At 42.5% G+C, this 19,221-nt stretch overlaps 1 protein-coding gene and 1 long non-coding RNA gene across 3 annotated transcripts in view; one reads left to right on the forward strand and one right to left on the reverse strand.

Moving 5' to 3' along the window:
• Positions 1-774: 774 nt before the first annotated feature.
• The window catches only part of akap9 (A kinase (PRKA) anchor protein 9), a 117,961-nt gene continuing 99,514 nt past the window's right edge, over positions 775-19,221 (reverse strand). The window contains 30 exon segments of the mRNA XM_030740365.1: positions 775-1,308; positions 1,614-1,744; positions 1,991-2,141; positions 2,223-2,317; positions 2,411-2,643; positions 2,805-3,005; positions 3,184-3,369; positions 3,570-3,675; positions 3,795-4,027; positions 4,157-4,444; positions 4,541-4,885; positions 5,000-5,150; positions 6,186-6,381; positions 6,476-6,581; positions 6,772-6,939; positions 7,203-7,391; positions 7,724-7,845; positions 8,244-8,301; positions 8,415-9,260; positions 9,373-9,417; positions 10,412-10,552; positions 10,669-10,713; positions 10,798-10,932; positions 11,052-12,083; positions 12,523-12,609; positions 13,005-13,157; positions 13,700-13,804; positions 14,287-14,463; positions 16,014-16,034; positions 18,652-18,771. Coding sequence (XP_030596225.1) covers positions 1,265-1,308; positions 1,614-1,744; positions 1,991-2,141; positions 2,223-2,317; positions 2,411-2,643; positions 2,805-3,005; positions 3,184-3,369; positions 3,570-3,675; positions 3,795-4,027; positions 4,157-4,444; positions 4,541-4,885; positions 5,000-5,150; positions 6,186-6,381; positions 6,476-6,581; positions 6,772-6,939; positions 7,203-7,391; positions 7,724-7,845; positions 8,244-8,301; positions 8,415-9,260; positions 9,373-9,417; positions 10,412-10,552; positions 10,669-10,713; positions 10,798-10,932; positions 11,052-12,083; positions 12,523-12,609; positions 13,005-13,157; positions 13,700-13,804; positions 14,287-14,463; positions 16,014-16,034; positions 18,652-18,771 — 5,910 coding nt within the window. The 3' untranslated portion in view covers positions 775-1,264.
• Positions 1,304-3,944, forward strand: LOC115787681 (uncharacterized). 2 transcript variants are annotated; one of them, XR_004020534.1, is made up of 5 exons: positions 1,304-1,711; positions 1,981-2,161; positions 2,261-3,446; positions 3,530-3,669; positions 3,802-3,944. It is a non-coding gene; the product is annotated as an uncharacterized LOC115787681 (long non-coding RNA). The 2 variants fall into 2 exon arrangements; XR_004020533.1 differs by having other exon boundaries at positions 2,261-3,669.

Consider the following 19,221-nt stretch of genomic DNA (forward strand, 5'->3'; position numbering starts at 1 on the left):
ATTTGGGGTTGTCTGTCCCCCTCTGCTGAGTGCCGAGTAATTGTGGAAAACCGAGAGCGGCGGAGATACCAGCGGCTTATAGCCCGGTGCGGCTTATATATGTACGTTTCCAGTTTTTTCCAAAAAATTTGTAGGTGCGGCTTATAGTATGGTGCGCTCTATAGTCCGGAAAATACGGTACTTTGATTTGGTACTTTATTGGGGTTGAATGTTGATAAAGCTGTACCGGGTGTTACCTGATTACTGCTGAGAATTGTAGTGTAAGAAAGATATTAAGTCCACAGAAACAACAACCCGCAGTTCCTTCACTAAAGAAACAACATTGTTTGGCCAAAGCCTTTGAGGGATAAGATCAAAGCTAAAATCCCTACGAGGTGCTAACAGGCTCAGCTCCACGATGAGTCTGATGTTGGTTTTGTCTCGGTCCTGGACAGCCAGTGGTCCTGAACGTCACAAACGTGTAATTTCTAAAAATTTGAGTAATTAGTAATGCCTTCTTTTTAGGGATGCAGTGATTGTGAATTTTTGGGCTGATACAGATTTGTGGTTGTTGACATTTATTGCCCCTTTTAAAAGGTGAAATCTTCACTGCTTTAAAGCAGATCTGTAAGCTCTTCAGCATGCAGCTTTATACACTGAACATCAAAGGATAAATATTTGCTACTGATGCAGCAATAAATTTGCCAATCAGCCAATATCAGTCATGTATTGGTGCAGTCCTAATTATTCCACAAATAAAAGCTTTAATATAAAAAGAGAAATAATGCAAACCAGTTTGAAATAATGTAGTCCTCTTTAATTCAGTTTTTGACAAAATACCCAGAAAATTCAAAGCTCCTACGCTTTACAAAAATACGTTCTCTACAAATGTCCTCTGTAGTCTGTCCGGCCTAAACAAAACACAGTGTAGTGTAGAGTATCCAGTAGCAGCCTCCTTAACAATAAACCCAAACATCCTCTACGCAACGCTCCACCCATACAACACAAACATATAAATTAATCACAAAGTCTTAAATTAGCATTAGGCAAATATACATGATTGTAGGTCATCCACAACAAAGAGGCAGATTAAATTACAAACATAGCTGTTTTTCAAGTGCCGGCGACAAAAAAGCCTGAATTCAACATGTCGTACACTGATAAAAAATGTGTTTTGGTCCACATGGAAAGATACAGTCCACACCAGAATGGTAGAAAACAGCAGAGCGCTCAGCACGAGAAAAGGCAACTGAGTTTCTTCAAGCCAAAGTTAACGTGTCAGCATCTATCTTCTCAAGCCAAAGTGCAATTGAGCATATGAAGAAGCGCCTGGGGAGAGAGAATGAGGAGGAGTTGCGTAAATCTGACAAACTGGTGAGTTTAACCTGATAACCTAAGGATACTGATCACCTTTAAGCAATCTACTGAACATCTGTCCCCTTCCCGAGTTCTTATTTTCTCGCATATTTGTCTAACTTGCAGGTTTGAGATCAAACAAACTGTATTACACAAAGATAACCTGAGTACATAAAAATGCAGTTTTTACGTGATGACATTATTTCAAAAAATTTGAGGTGATAAAGAAAGCTGTAACTCCATCATGTGATGCATGTAACCTGAACTGCATGTGTTACCTGATGTCACGCTCCCCAGCCTCCTCTGCAGGGCCTCCAGTCTGGAGATGTAGTCGGTGAGCGCTCGGTCGGGGTCGTAGCTCTGCAGGTGGGAACAGGTGAGAGCTCCGTGGTCTCCAGACAAGTGAAACCTGCACATTTGAAACACAGATTTAAACAAGTCTGCAAACATCTGAACTCCAGGTTTATGTAAAAATATCAACACTAATGTTATTAGCGTTTACTCTTTACTGATGAGTATATATATTACTTAATAACTCCATCTCCAAAGTGATCAGATTAACTAATTATTTATAAAAGAAAGCTTCTTGAATATATTCTGATCATAACTTTACGAATCAGCTTCATATCATTAACATCCTGACAGATGGTTTTACCTGTGATGTGTGGAGGAGACAGCTGATCGAGGCGATTCCCGTCCACTTCTCCCTCTGCTGCTGGACACTCCTCCTCCTCCTCCGCTTCCTCTCTCTCTGTAAATCTCCACACCACCTGGGTGAAGATATGGCGAATCCCTCGCCTCTGTACCTGATGGAAATCAAGAAAACGTATTGAGTGTCAGGTCTAAATGACAACAGAGGTTATAAGCCACAAATATGCTTTGGTTACCTAACGTCTGTCCTATTCCATTTTTGTTAACACTGCAGGAAGCTGTGGAGCTCATCCCTGTCGCCTTGTGCCATCTCTTCACAAGAAAACGCATTCTAGAGGAACAAATACATGTTTTAGACAAAAACAAAAAAGAAAAGGTTGTAATTCTCCACGAGGTCAGTAAACCCAGAGCACTAGCTTCCTACCTGGAGAGGGCGATAGAGACTCGGACGGCAGAGCGGAAACGCATCAGTCCCCGGCGCCGCTGACTGAAGGCCTCCAGGCTGGAGAGCGACGGCCGACTGCCCATCTTGGTCAAGAGTGATAACGTGGCCTCCTCACACTCCTGGAAACCACCCAGTAGTAACAGCAGGTACTTCTTCTGGTAGATCAGCGCTTTACGGAAGCTTTCTGACCTCAGGTACTTCCCATACATCCTCTGGAAGTGACAACAGAGAGAAGAGACAGCAGTTAAATTTCAGAGGCTTCAAAGTGGCACTCAACACTGAATTTCAGCATTTAGGTGATGCTTCTGCAGATTGATTCTTTGGGTTAGTACAATTAAGTTACTATTAAGATACAAAGCAGCGTATTGCTGACCTTCAGTGCAGCATTGTCAGAATCAGGCCCGGTAATCTCTCGCAGGTTCTCGGCCCTGATCTCTCCCCTGAGCCGGGCCACCTGGGACTGAGCCAGATGCAAAGCTTTCTCCAGACGGCTCTTCTCTCGAGCCCAAGCTTCCCGCTCCTGAGAAAGCAGCATACCTGTAGAGTCCATCTTTGATGCTCCTCTTCTGCTGGACTGCAGGAGGAGATAAGATACTCTTTAGTCAAAGGACAGTGTACGAATTGATGTCTACTACATGGGATATGTATGTAATACTAAGTGAGGATTATAACCTGACTGTACCAGAAACAAATGACGTTGCAGAACTGCGACCTGTCACAGAATTAGCACGTTTTTTTGGTGGTGTACTCACACTGTCGCCTGATCCCAGTCCAGCCTGCCGATAGCGTCGCAGCTCTTCTTCCAAGCGGAGCGTGTGGTTCCTCAGATCGTTCTTCTCTTCGGTGAGACGGCTGACGAATCCTGTCAGCTCGGCGTTCTGCCTCAGCAGCCGTTCAGTCAGCATGTTGGAGGAGCTTCCTGCCAGCAGGGACGTACTCTGAGGGAAACAGACAAGCAATCACAACCACGTGTAAAGCTCAGCAGATGTTGTTTAGTAAACACCAACGTGAACAGGTGATTCTGGCTCGACACTGCAGCGAGCGAGGTCTCTTTATTCACTGAAAGAATTTGGTTTTGCATGTTTTGATTTTATCCAGAAATAAGCAGAAGGGAAACCAAACAAGAACATGTGCTGACCTCGGGGACGGAGGGTAGACCTGGGGACTGCTGCAGCATGGTGATGACCTCATCAAGACTAGACTGGACCCAGGACAACTCTTCACTGTCCACCTCTGCAGTAAGCCTGAATAGAAGAAATTGACTAATTTTTTGGACTGTCAGAGATTTGTGGTCTGCTGGATTGTGCTGTACAGTTTCTAAAACAAACAAAAAACCCAAAACCAGCTGCTTTCTTTTTTTTACCCTCCAGTGGTCTTGCTTGCCATGCTGCGCATCTTTGAGGAGATGACGTGGAGTTTGCTCACAATCCTGTCTACTGTGCGCCACGGGCCGTGGTGTGGCCCACTGCTGTGGCCTGTTGAAGAGACCTCTACTTGAGGGGATGTGCTGGAGCTCGCTGTGTGGAGGTTTCCGCTCTTCTGCTGGAGCACCCAGTCTTTGGTGCAATCCGTGGAGTCACCGTGCCACATGGCCTGCTATTATGATGAAAATAACAAGATTCAATGCTCCTGATAACATGAGACTTAGCTTTTCCCTCTGACTTTAAAATAACAGTTAGTTACTCTTTAACATTTCTTGTTTCATATCAATTTTGTGCCACTTACGCTCTGGCCATAAGCCTGCACAGGTCCCATCCCCTCCCTCTGTTCTAACTGGTTCAGCTTTTCTTCCAGTCTCTCATTCTCTTCTTCTAGACTCTTTCTGCTCTCCAGCTCTCCCTTCAGCTGCTCCTGGAGCTCTGCCATTTCTGTCTCCAGTCTCTCCAGCTTGGCCTGAGCCTCCAGCAGTGCCTCCTGGTCTCGTCTGGACCTTTGACTTGCCAGTGTCAGCTCCTCCTCTTTTCGTATCACCTCAAGCTTCTGGACCTCCACCTGACTGAACAGATCCACCACCTGGAGATAATGGAGATAATGTCAGATGCTAGCCACTGATAATAAAGTCTTAAAATCTGGTGTTATTAGACAGTTATAGTAAATGGAGCATCAAACCTGTACATGCTTGTCATCCAGCTCCCTCTGAAGTCTTTCCACCAGACTCCCGCCCTCTTCAATGGTTTTCCCATCCTTCTGAACCTGCTCCTCACTGGAGGGACCACCGTCAGAGGAGATGCCAGTCCGCAGATCCCGCCGTCTACCCAGAGCAGTGCTCATCTCTTGGGTCTTAGCTCGCTCCGTTTCCAGCTGGACTTGGAGCTCCTGCAGGCGTCTGTGGAGGCTGAGGCGCTCCTCTTCAGCACGATGGGAGAGCTGAGAGGAGGCCTGCCGCTCCTGCTGCAGAGTCAGGTTCAGCTGTGCCACGTGGTTCTTCTGCTCCTCCAGAGAAAGCTGAAGGTCCTAGTAGGAAACGGAAAAACAAAAACTTGTTCTCAAAATGACTTCTACATGGACACAAAGTGTGATGAAGCATTTCCAATAAAAGTGGTACTAGAATTGCTCCCGCTGTCTTACCTCCAGTTCCTCTCGTCTGCTGTCCTCAGTCCTCCCAGTTCGGCATCTCTCCTTCTCCACCGCCCACTGAAGATCTCTGCTTCTCTTCTTCTCCTCGGTCAGCTCATCATTTAGTGCATCCACCTCTGCAGCTTTCTGGGATATCTCCGCCCTTTTGACATGTTCGTATCATTTTAAGGAATTAAAGTTCAGTTATATGCTCACTGTGCTACTTTTAAATAAGATCTCTTCAAACTGTTTATTAAGGCAAATATATTCAAAACTATTTTAACAATAGTTCACAGTAAGTTCACTGTACTGCAAACATACTTTTGGAGGACACTTTCTGAGCATACTGCTAAAAATCAAAGAAATAATCTGTAACCTGGTAGTTTTTGATGTGACCCAACCCTGAGGAGGTCATTTTAAATTTAACAGCAGCAACTCATCTCAAAAAAGCTGACGCTTTTGAACTGAGCGCCGATAGCAAACTGAATTTCAAATTTCAATTATTCTGACCACAGAACAGTTTTCCACTTTGCCTCAGTCCATTTTCAAGGATTTCTGGAAGAGTTTCTGACCCCATGCAGTGATTTCCATGACTGAATCATGCCTCTTTAATGCAGTGCTGCCTGAGAGATCATGGGCATCCAATACTGACAGTCACACTTGTCCCTTGCACACAAGAGATTTCTTCCAATTCTTTGAATCGTTTGATGTTATTATGTATTGTAGATGAAGGAACATTATTCTGAAGCGATTCCACAATTTGTTGATGCAGTTTTTTGCAGATTGGTGAATCTTGGCCCATCTGAGGAGCTCTGCCTCTAATATGCTCTTTTTATACCCATTCATGTTACTGATCTGTTGCCAATTAACCTGATTAGTTGCAAAATGTTCCTCATGCTGTTTCTTTTTATTTGTACCACTTACATTTCCAGCCTTTAGCTGGGCCCATCCCAACTTTTTAAAGACATGTTGCTGGCATCACATTTAAAAAGAGCTAATATTTTAGGTTTAAGCATTTGATGTGTTTTCTATGTTCTATTGTGAATAAGATTGCATTCTGGAATTAGGGTTGTCAATCAGTACAGCATCTTAACACTGAATATATATAAAAGAAAAGAAAAAGATGTTTAATGTAATTTATTATGAGATAAACTTGCACTTTTCCAGCATTGCTTGCTATTTTAATGCCACGTCTAACCTGAGTGTGTCCAGCTCTTTGAGGTGTTTATGTTGGGCCTTCATGGTCGTCTCCAGCTCCAGTTTAGTCTGGGACAGTTCACCCTTCAGTTCCTCCACCAGCAGCCTGTCGGCCCTCTCGGCTCCATCGGCTCTGACTCCCTCCCTCTGCTCCTTCATGCTATGTTCATCAGCCAATGAGATGGCAAGCTGGGCACCTGAACGACGAAGACAGATGTTTACCGGATATACAAAAAAGACCCATTTTCAGTTAAATAAACAGCATTTAAAGCTTTTCTGAGCTGGGATCACCTTGATGAAGTTGCTCTAGTTGTCCACGGAGCTGATGAATCTCAGAGATGAGACTGGCCCTTTCTGCAGTGTGGAGTGAACCAATGGCCTCTCTGTGCTGGGCGTCCTGTATTTGAATCACACAGACAGACTTCAAATGAGTACCACTATAGCATCTACATAGGATCTAAACTATAATAAATTAACAAGCAGCATATATTCAGGTTGCTAAAATTCTACAGTACTGATGCACATTTAAAACCCCTTTGAAGCCATTGTGGTGTAATCTTTAATAGAGACATTTGGTTGTTACTGACCTGTTCAGCCAGTCTGCGCTCCAGCTGATTCAGGTGAATAATGGCATCACTGGTGTCCAGCAGGTCTAGCTGGCTGTAGAGGGCATTCTTCAGCACACTGCGCTCCCTCACAAACACCAGCCGAACTGCATCCAGAAGCTCTCCACGCCAGTCTACACTGCCGGACATCTGCAGCCAATCAGAAAAACAAAACAAAACAGAAAAACATGAAGGCAAAGACAGAAAAAAGTGTTTCTTATATTTTAGAGGAAATCTTTGTTATTTTGAAGATGATGCCTATGCTGTACAGACTGTAAAGCCCTTGACTGACTTGACAAATATGTCTCCTTGGCATCTTTAAACCCCCCCCGCAGGTGCTTTGAACTGACACTGAAATAGTTCTGAGTTTTTGGTTTGCTGCAGTTTGTAGTTTTGCTGTGAGGTTTCTTTACCTGTGTTTCCCTGTGTGTCTGCATCTGGCTGATGAAGTGTTTTAAAGACTCTACAGTATCCAGCAGGGCGTCTCTCTCCTTCATCCAGCCTTGGACATTGAACCGGCCGCCCGGCTCGCCTTCAGAGAGGGGGAGCTCTGATAGAGAAAGAACCTGCATGCCTTCTTGGTGCACCTCACGGAGCAACGTCTAGATAGACAAACACCACGCAGAAAAAATGTTACTTTTACTCTTTTCTATTTCGGAAGAATAAAGAGAGAAAATATGCTTTAGTAAATAGTACAAAAATGTTTTGTTATATATCTTGAGCCATGCTCACTAATTCCAGGTAAGGAAATCCCAGAAAGTTCATCTGGACGCAGCGTTGAAGAAGTCACTTGAACGAGTCATGAAAACGCTGTATCCAGATGAACAGAAGCAGCTTTCTGGGTTTTGTTATATACATTTCACCTGACTGGAAACACATTATACATTAACTATATTTTGACTACGTCACTCGTGGTTCTAAGTGAAAGCTGCACCTTAATCCGGTCTGGCAGTGGATCATCGGTTTCTCTCCTGGCTCCCTCCGGAGTCGTCCTGAACTCCTGCTGCAGGCTCGGGAGGTCATATCCTGTCCTCTGGCTGTAGTCTGAGCTGCTGTCTGCATGATGAAAAAAAGCATAATAACAACAGTGAACTGACGAAAGTGCTCAACCAGGTAAAATGAAGGATAAATAAACTATTGACACATAAAGTACACTGTTACAGTGGCTGATGCTCATATACATGGCCAAAGTTTCACATATTGAATTTAGAGTACTTTCAGTTTTCAGTTTGAGAGGGGCAGCCAATAACAAGTTGGGTTGAATGTAGAGTAGCTAAAACAAAATACTAGTTTCCTTGCTTTCAATATTTTAGCTAAACTCCTGGTTGTAGCCTCACATTAAACAAGAGAGATACAAGACTGGTATCGATGATGGCATTACACTCTTAAGGAAGCAAGACACCGTCCTACAACAGAAATGAAAAACAATTTACTCTAAAACACTTCAAACTTACCACTGGTGTAGCCATCTTTGAACTGAGATGTAGGACGGTCTTGTCTTGATGTAGGAGCCTAGAGAGGACAAAATAAGATGAAATCACTGGCTTACTGTGTTATGACAAAAGCAATTTAAAAACATCAAACGGCACTCATAAAAATGTAAAACAAAAAAAATGTTTCCTCACCTCAACAGAGCGCAGTTTTTCTATAATGGCCTTTAAAGCTTTACATTCATCTTCCAGTGCCTGCGTGTCCCTGCGGAGGTTCTCGCTCTCTGAAATGTGCCGAGCCTCCATATCGAGGATTTCTGCAGCATGGAGCTCCTGCATCTGTACAATCTTCTCCTGGTATTCTCCGATCACTTCCTCCATCTCCTCTTTGGTGACAGACTTGTCTTCTGGGCTAAGATGAGACATCTGTAGCAGTTCGGTCTGTGTGAACGAGTCTGTTACAGCTGTATGTTGCTGCTCTGAGCTGCTGCTTAACCGTGGGCTGGGAGATTTGTTGGAGGATTGGCTGGAAGGGGCAGAGCTTTTCCTGGAGAGAGATTGTTTGTCTTTGGTGCTGCTTCCTTTACCAGCTGGCTGTTTGCTTCCTTTCCTTTTGGGTTGTGTGGTGGAGGAGGAGGAAGTAGAGGAAAGAGGCTGAGGAGATGGAGATGGAGAGGGAGAAGGAGACAGAGGACCAGAGCCTGCTGTCTTCATCAAGACTGCTCGTTCCTCCTGATGGAGCTCCTCTTTAAGCTTAGAAATGGAGAGTTCGCGAGTGCGCAGTTCCTCATGGAGGTTCTCATTGTGCTGCTTGTAGGTGTTGAGTTCTTCTTTGGTGGTATCCATGTTCTTTCTCACCTCCAGCAGCTCCTCTTTGAGTTTAGAAATGGAAACTTCACTGACTTGGAGTTCCATTTGAAGTTTCTCATTACGCTCCTTGTAGCTGTTGAGTTCTTCTTTGGTGGAAGCCGCATTGTTTCTGACATCCTCGAGCTCCTGGATAAGCTCTGACATATTGGCTCTGTCTTCTTCTGCTTTTACCTGGAAGATGATTGGACAAGTGGCCAAATTGTATAGATAGAGCCAAGAATCATGATCTAAATATGCTGCTAATAGTGGGCATCACAACTGAGTTAAAACATTTCACTCTTACTTGAAAAAGTTCTCCTTTGAGGTGAGCAATGGTCATTTCCCGCTCCTAAAAAACAAACAAATATGCAGGTGAATTGTTTTCAGCACAGGAGAAACTAGATTTTGGGAACAATGCTCAAGAAGATTAATATCACATTCATGAGGTTAACACCTACACCCATGTAGCTTAGTTTTGCAGAAAGACTGAAAACTGGGTTGAAAGAGCAAATTCAGCCCCATCTAAAGGTCACATTGCCACCCACTATCATGCCAAAAACTTAAAAATTAACAAGTTAGACCCTGTTTGATTAATCAATACAAAGAAGAGTAAATGGATCACATTGGATTTGGTTGGGGCATTTATATGTGAGGTTTGGAGGTGCTGTATTAGCAGGATTTTGTTGCCTTTGGGCTAATTTTTATAAACAGATTTGGAATATGGACAATTGGTAAGTAAAGAGCACTTTTGGTAGTAAAATCTTTCTGGTTTTATTTAGAGCTTGTAGTGTGTGTTGTGTTGACCAATCACATTTGAGCAGGCTTTGTTTGCATGCAGGCAAACATCCGGTGGAAAAACATCTGTCAGCATACAAAATCAACACAGTCAGCTATCATCTTGATGGCAATTTATCTTTTCATTAGCTTTAAAAATATACGGTACTTGCAATTCAAAAACAGCAACTGGCACACACAATCTGCTATTTTAGATATTGGGGCTACAGCAGAACGTGGTCGTGGCCATGACCGTGACCCCCACAGGTTCTGTAAGAGCTGCCAGAACATCTTTGGACAGAGCTATTCCAGCTGTTTCCCTGTTTCCTTAGTAGAAAGTTAAACTAATCAGCTACAGAACACAGTAGTACTGATCTTCTCATGAATATCCAATAACTCTACTTCCTAGAATATGAACCAGATCTTCATACATCCATAACATTAACATAAGCTAGAAAAGCGTATAATCTTTTTATGGTAAGAAGAAATACCGTTTTGCAGTACTGATGTTTGGGGAGTTTCCACTGAACTCAGCACCCATAACAAAATACGATTTTTAAGCTCTGTACCTGCAGCAGCTCTTGCAGTTTCTCCAAGCTCTCCTTGCAGCTGTTCAGCTCTTCTTTGGTGGCCGCTGCTTCACTCTGAGCCTCTGTTAGTTCCTGTTTAAGCTCAGACACCTTCGTCTCATCACCATCATTAGATGACGTCTAAAAGAACAAAGTGGAAGTACTGAATTTGTCTTGAGTTTAAGCACGCTTGTTTCTTGGGAAATTACAGTTTAATGCTGTGTAAAACATAAACTGTGAAGTTTTTTTCTTCCTACCTTTTGGAGCAGCTCCTGAAGCCTCTCTATTGTTAAAGTTTTTTCCTAGAGAGAAAGGCATTTGTCACATACTAAAAACACTTTCATATATAGTATGAATATAGTAAGAAGCCATTTAAAAGCACATACATGGAGGTCCTCCTGAAGTCTGCTGCAGCTCTCCTTGTAGCTCTCCAGCTGCTCTTTGGTGGCTGAAGTCTCCTCTCTGACCTCCTGTAACTCCTGAAGAAGCTGCGACACATTCTGCTGGACATCAGAGGAGGCCTGAGGAAAAAGGTCACAAATTATCACAGCAATTCACAATGTTAGACTTCATCACTGTAACTATATTTGCACTTTTGTTGGTTATATTTCTTAGACACGCCTTTTGGACAGACTCTCACCTCCACAGACAATGATGTCCTCTGGCGAACTCCCGGCTTCATCTGACTGAGCAGATCCATGAGCACTGCCAGCCTCCTTTCATACTCAAGCACCTCCTCCTCAGAGCTGGAGAGCAGCTGCTTCTGGAGTTCCTGGTCTTTTTGCATCCCACTGAGTCCGACCTCCAGCTCCCGGAGCTTCTGCGTAAGATGAACCACCTTCCCTGTGGGGACTTGCTTTGCTTGACCCAATCCGCTGAAGTCCATTTGAGGAATGCCAAAATCTCCAAACTCATAGCTGAGCAGCTCCACGTGTCTCTCAGGAGGTTTCTGCAGGTCCTGGTCTTGTTTTGTTCCCACTGACTGATGCTGCTGCTGGAAGGCCTCGAGTGTGGCTTGGCTGACCAACGCTGCAGCCACTTTTTCCCTCAGATTGTCCTCTAGGTTAGAGACCCTCTTTTGAAGACCTTCTGCGTGACTTTGAGACTGCTCCAGAAGGAGGCGACAGTGGCTTATCTCAGAGTCTTTTTCACTGACCAAGTCTTCCAGTTCTGTGATCCGAAGGCCTAACTCTTCCACTCTGGATGATGCACTCTCCTCCAGAGCTTGTACTTGAGCCTGTAAGACAACCAGCCCTGCAGTTTTCTCTCTGAGAACTTCCTCGAGTGCACCCTCTGAGCTTTCTAGGTTTTCTGTTTCAGCTAAGGCTTCTGCGCTCTCTTTCAAGCGAAGATATGTCTCCAACAGCTTACTGTGCTCTTTTCTCAGTGTCTCGAGCTCTTTTGTGGCCATGTCCATTCTCTGTTTCATTTCATCGTACTCCTCTTTACTTGGCCCCCACACGTCATCCTCTGGCTCTCCCTTGGTGTCCTCCTCTTCCTCTGTAGGCTGCTTTTGCTCGATATTGGCCAGTTCCTGTTGAAGTTTTTCTATAACTTCATTCAGTTGGTCGAGCTCCTCCTCGTTTTTCCTCTTCAGACGCTCTTGTTCACTCTGCAGGCACTCCACCTGGGACTCCAAGTCCTTTATCAGCTCATCCCTCTCATCCATTTCCTAAAGAGTAAATTATAGACATTATTAACCCATAAAAAAAAAAAAAAAAAACTACATCTGAGGATCCCATGGCTATGCGCTATTGCATTAAACATCTGAGCCCCTGTTGTGCTTAGAGTTACTTGGGAGTTTTCACTGCCATTTTGATTTTCTGGCCTTGATCAGATGTAGGCACTTCACAGAGACTCAGAGGTTTAAAAAGACACCTCACACAAGCAAATGATCACCTCACGACAAATGATGGTGCTGTGGAACTACTTACCGGGACAAAACAAGCAAACACAACCCAAAAAAAACAAAACAAAAAGGGAAGCAAAATGGAGCCAACTAAAATAAAAGTGGACAGGAAAGAAGAGACCAAACACACGAGGCACTTCCACGGAGGTATGCGTATTCAAAATAGACTGTGGTTCCATTTCATATACGCATGTTGCATTACCTTGTTATCAGAGGCTGTTTCCATGTGTTGAAGCTTAGTGATCTGTTCATTAAGAAGTGCTATTTCCCTTTCCTTCTCCTCCATCACCTTTAAAAGTCAGAGATTATAATGTGATGGCTATAAAAAAAAACACATCATGGGTTTTGGAGGACTGCTGAAAATTTACTGACTAAGAAAAGAAGAAAAGGTGAGTCCCGCATAGCAAAATAACAGGGGATGAAAGCCTAAAAATTATATTAGCAACACAGAGTACATATTTAAATATTTTCTTTAGAAAAAAAAAAAGTTCAGTGAGCAGATAGAGAAAATTTGTTCTAATTAAAAGTATTCAAATTATTTTTGGAGCCATTCACAACTGTGTGGTAAACCTTCCACACAAGGTTATCTGCTGATGTCACACTGGTCAGTAATAAACCTTTTATGTCATCAGTAACCGTTTGCATAAACTCAAATGTTATATCAGTGATACTGTATGTGTTTACCTGGAGCATGCTCTCCCTCGTCTCGAGATACTGCTGCTGGCTGCTTATCTCCTTCCCCTGGATCTCCAGCTGCATGTGAAGCTGCTGAACCTCCTCGCTCTTGTTCTCCAGCTCCTCTCTGAACTGCTCCAGCTGCTCCTCCAGGTTACGGATCTGAGGAGAAGATCAAACATTACTACAACTTCAGAGGAGGCATCAGGACACAGTGCAGAGTATGGATCTCACTGCTTTGGACTGAAAAACTTGCAGATCTTTTTTCAGCTCATTGTTATCTGCAACATTTTTACTATTTGTGTGAATCGACTAAAGAGAAGACCATGAGATCCATAGACAATACACAACATCACTGTTTTGTTAATTTTACATGCCGGAAAAATCCAAATGCAAAAAAAAAAAAAAAAAAAAAAAGTCTCTTTTTTCCTCTCTTATTATTCTAATTTTTTTATGTTGCAAATCCTATTATCCTAAACATAAAAATATTACAATATAGTGCAAATGAATACAGCTTCTGACTTGATGACGTTTGTACAACTTTATTAGAACTATCAGTGTTAATGTAATGCTGAATAAATGTTTTATGTAATCGATTCATGTTTCCTATCAAACATCTGATTATGTATATTGAAAACTAAGTAAAAATAAGGTTTTACTGCTTTGGAAAATCCTCAAAAAACAAAAACTGAACAATCCACTACCTCCTTCTCTTTCTGCTCCAGAGCTTCTCTTTCCGTCTGTAACTGAGCCTCCAGTGTGGACTGTCTTGTCTCTGTGACGGGTGCATGCTGCTTCTTTTGTTCAGCCTGCGACAGAAAACAACACACATTTAAAAAAACAAAAAAAAAACAACAATTATTTAGCTCAGGAGTTTTTTGCAAAATGTGCAGAAAAAAATGAAGGGAAACCTCTTTCAATACATTTTAATGACCCAAATACATGCTGTCTATACTGTTATCAGTGCATAATACAACCTGAACTGCAAATTGTGAACTGAGCAGCGGCAGCACAGCACACAGGCTCCACAGCCATCCATGAACACTGGGGGGCAAACTTGACAGTTGCTAGCCATATCTCAGTGTGGGTGGCTGAAGTAGACCCACCCACACATTGTTCTCTCTCTCGAAGCGTCTCAGCCCTCCTCCCATTCCTCCTCTAGCTGTCACCTCATCGGCATACTCTCTCTCTCTTACACACGCTCTGCCATGCTCCACAGCTATTGTTCTAACTGCTTTTTCCTCTGCTGCTGCCTCTGTTACACATGCGTCTTCTCCCTCTTCCCCCTAACCTTCTCCAGAGACTCAGCGCTGGCCAGCAGGGCCTGCTCCAGCTCACGGATGCGGCTCTCCAGCTTGTCAATCTCTTCGTCGCGCTCTCCCACCTCACGACGCAGCTGCTCTGAGCTGAGAAGCAGCTCACTGCACCAATCCGCCTTCTCCTTCAGCTGGGAGATCAGCTGGTCCACCTGGTAGCGAGAAAAGAGAAAGAGAGAGAGAGAGAGAAGTGGAGAGAGAGAGAGGGAGAGAAGGGGGATCGTTTAGTAAGATTTGCTCTCAGAAGCCACTTGCTACAGCATAGCTGGTGTATGAACAGCTAGCTGGGAGGTCAGCTGATCCACCTGAGAAAGGAGGGGGCTGGGAGTAAAAAGAGGTGCAGGGATAGAAAGAGGGTAGATAGAGTTTTTAACTCAGGGGGAGGCAAACAAACCAAGAAGACAGCTGGCAGGTAAGAGATCCACCTGTGAGATGGGAGAACATCAGCAGATCAATGAAGAGGAAGAAGAGATGTCAACAGGAGGAAAGCTCATTTAGGATAAACTAAGGACTGAGAAACCTATAGATCTTTTTTTTTAAAGAAAGATAAATCTTAGATTTCAATGGGCTCTCTTGCTGGCTAAATATGAGGGTCAAATCAGTGACTTCAATTACAAAATGACCGACTTTCAAAATGCATTTTTAAGAACCATGTCTCACAAACAGATTCTAACCAAATCCAAGAAAAACTGTAGCAAAGTAGATGAAGCACATCTTTTCATAACAATCTCCTCACTAAATATCACTAGACCCTAGTATGGGCACATCACAAGAGCAAAGAATCAGTCTCACTTTACTACAGAGTTTCATGTGGCTCATAAATTGAAGGAATCAATTTTTATTTTGCCAATTTTTTTTTGCTTTAAATTCTGGGAACCACTTGGCAAGAAACTGGTGATTTTTTTATTTTTATTTTTTTGCCGGAGCTGAGTCAACAAATACTTAAAGGTGCTTTGTGAAGTTTAAATAAGATATCTGAAATGGAAAGAACTAAACTAAAGAAGGAGGTGGCTTGGAGCACTGGTATAGTTCACCAGGTTGAGCAGGCAACCCACATGCTAAAGCTACAGTAGAAGCCCAGGTTTGAATTTTCTGTGCATCTTCCCCCCGCTCTATCACTGTTTTCTCTTAAGTGTCCTTTCTCAAGTAAGGCTAAAAAAAATTTAATTAATTAATTAAAAAAAAAAAAGAGACAACTTTACTAAACTTTGATTTATATTGAACTATGAATATTTTATACATAAACGGTACATAAATGATGGACATAACCACCACGGCTCTCTAATTGGTTAGCGACAAAGCATGCAGCAAAGTTTCAGGTTGAGCATCTTTGCGTTTTGAAACAGGACATGATTAACAAGGGGATGGGTCTGGACAGACAGAGCGAGCAATTAATTTTTTATATAAACACTGAAACTACAGGTTTAAGGTACTTAACCATTAACTACACTCTTTGGAACCAAAAGCTACATACATTTTTTTTTGTACAGTATGTGGGTGGGATGTCAGATTGAGAGAAAAGACAGTGGAGCACTGAAAGGTTTCTGACACATACAGTAGAGGAAGCTCAAACTGAAAGAGAGAAAAAGGGCAATAAGAGAGATGGACAGGCAATAAACTGCTACAGGGTTGGGCAGGGTTACTAAAATGCACTAATTGCTGTCTGGGATAACTTTGTTTTACATATAGCTAGAAGCAATACCTTAAAGGTTACTCCATCCACCTGCAATAGCCACGGGAGAGAGGAGGCAGAGGCATAAAGGACCACAGGGTGGAGAGTTCAAGGGCAAAAGGAAAGCACAGGAAAAATAGCACTTAGTGATGAAAATGCTACAGCTGTCTATGGAAATAATATAAGTAGACCATCTTTGGGATGTTTATCAGTGAGTTCAAAGCTGTATAAACTACAGTTCTGTTGTAAAGTTTACACACACTCCTCATGGATGTTTTAGGTTTTTTTCCTACGCTGAATGATTGCCCATCTTTAAGAGGAACAGAGCAAGCCCAACATTTATATCCATAAGTGTATGTAAACTTTCAACTGCAACCACATATGCTAGAAAGTGAGAAAGCAGCAATCATTCATTTATCGAATTTAAATAGGAAAACTGGTTAGTCTGATCATTCAGGTCCAAACATACATATACATGTATAAAGCAGAAGTGAAAAGGACGTATGGGCTCCAAAAGATGAAAAGGACAGATCAAGAAGAAGATGACACACTCATCTTCCTCTGAATGAACAGCTCACCTAGTCTTCTTAAATGGGAATCCTGAAAACATTCTTTGATATTATATAATACAAATTGTTCCGTGTTATTTGGTTGTGTTTTTATAAGAAACAAGTTGCCATTTCATAAAAACAGGATGTAATGTGTTACACTCCTCAAACTAATTTGCCAGTGAGAGTTCAGTGGATTGGTTTGAGGCCATAATTAATGATTCAAATGTCTGCCCACTCCTGACAACAGCGTTGATCAAACTGACATTTCTCCTTGCCAGCAGTGAGTTGGAGGTCAGATGATTGCCGGAAAATGAATGACAAAAAAAGGCCAATCAGAGGCCCAAAAGATATATAAAGATCATTCCTAGTAGTTACTGTGAGCGTGCTGACTGGTTAAGGCTTTTTACTATTAAAATACTGGTAAATACCTCCCATGCATGAGGTAATTTTACCATAAACACTGATTCAACAATTCAAGACATGGCCAAATGTCTGAAGTTATGCAAAAATGACTTTTAATAGATGTAAAATTTAAAGATCTGGGAAAATAATCCGGATGCTAAAAACATTAAACACTATATGTTGTGTCAGACTTGTCAGGGTGCAGACATAATCTGAATTCATCTGTGTACTGACACAATTATTGAAGCAGCTTTAGTGGCTATATTTGGCCACTTGGAAGAGGCTGTAAACACAGCAACAACTTACCACATATCCTTAAAATGTACTATTGCAAACATATCAGCAAACAGTTGCTGACATGTTCATCAAACACAACGTTCGCTACTAAACTTTCTGCCCAGGTTTGTGGCTGACGTTGCATGTTAGTTTGGTGCTGGGCGAGCGGTGTTGCAGCAGAGCGTTTTCACTGAATACGGCTGAGTTTTGAGTCTTAAAGTAAGGCTGATGAGGGCACTGCAATAATACAATAAAGCTGCAACACTAAAACAACCTGCAGAAATGAGAACAATTCTCAGTGGGTTTATCATTATGACTGACTTGTTTCACACTGCAGGTACCTAAAAGGGACACTTAACGTAAGAATGTAGATTAGTATGGTCATTTGAATTTAGACTTTAAGCTGTTGGAGCTAAGCAAATCACTTGGGCTCTGTGTCACACTAAGGCCTCAGTCATGTAGGCCTAGAAATCAGCAGCAACAGGTTGCTAGGGAAAAATGCGTATGCCCCGACCAGCTGGTGATTGGTGCTGGAAGTTGCTAGGAGAAATTGGCCACAAAGAGCTTAATAGTGCTGCACCTAAAACTTCCATATGATTGCTTTGGTTGCTAGCACACTGGTTTGCATGGAAGATGCTCAGTTGTACGCAAACACACCCCAACTGCTTATATTAGCCAAGTGGTAGTGACACTGGAAACACAGTGCCTGACGTCAAAGAAAAACCTGGACTTTCTGAAATGTGTTAGTTGCAACTAAGGAACAACTTTTATTTTGCAGGCTAGTGATTTCTGTTTTTTTTGGTTTCGTTGCACTTTTTCCAAGTTTCAGTACTGCTCCATGAGCAGCTAATGAATGTCTGTATTTTTGAATGGAAGATGCTGATCTCTCTACAGACAACCACAGCAACCTGCAAGTGACCAAAGCAATCACAAAGGGTTTTTGGTGCAGCACCCTCTGAGACTGATTTCACCCAACATCCTCTAGCAACCAGTTGTCAATCAGTCTTGGAAAATAACATTTTCCATAATGACCAGCAGTTGCCAATGGGTTGCCAACTGGTCTCTAGGGCTGTGTGACTGAGGCCTAACTGACCCTGCATGTTAAAATACCAGCACTTTTGAGAACATTTAGCATTCGAGTCAAAACCTCCAACAGTTCAGTGATGAGTTACATTTTCACCATATTACTTAAGTTTTACATCCTCAAGTGCCTGACGGAAATGAAACCTACCATTTACACAACTTATAGAAGACAAGATACACCAGTAATTTCTTTCTCTTTCCCACTATTTGGTATCAGTTTCGAGGTCACACAGAGCTGATAATTCTATCAGCTCCATTGTTCTGCTCTGTTGCAACAACAGTGTTGTATTCAGAAAATAAGCAGATCTCTCTTACAGCCTGGTCCTCTGGCAGAAAGCGGAGCTTTCTCCTGTTACCTCTTGGTTTCTTTGCTCAGAGCTGGCCTGAAGCTTCTGCGGGTTCTTCAGTTGCTGCTCCAGTTTCTGTATCTCCAGCTGGAAGAAATCCCTCTCATGTTCTCGGTCTACAGCTTGCTCCTAAATGCCAAAATAAAGATGGAAGTTAGATCATTAAATAATGAAGACAAAGAGCAATACTGAAATAACTCTTCAATAGTCTAGTAAACTGACTGAAGCATCAATGAAGGTTTACAAACTTCACAAAATGTGTATGTTGAATCGTCTTGTTCGTATTCATGTTGTGGTCAGAGAACTGATCAATATCACATTACACTAATGACTTGTGAGTACAAGTATTTATGTGTTATTTGATTCCTCACTTTTTTTCTTTTCAATACTGCGCTACACAAGTGTGAGCTGAAGGAAGGTGCCAGCTGGTGGCCTAGTTTGATGAGTTTAACTCTGAATCAAATATTGCTTGTTGCTGTTAATGTTTCATGGAGAGTTTAGCACATTTATGTCCAACACATTCTCGCTGTAGTTCACCTGGTAAATTAGTTTTTCCGAGCCTTGTTAATTGCTTACAGG

This window comes from Archocentrus centrarchus, chromosome 11 (assembly GCF_007364275.1).
Source record: "Archocentrus centrarchus isolate MPI-CPG fArcCen1 chromosome 11, fArcCen1, whole genome shotgun sequence".
NCBI classification, from domain to species: Eukaryota; Metazoa; Chordata; class Actinopteri; order Cichliformes; family Cichlidae; genus Archocentrus; species Archocentrus centrarchus.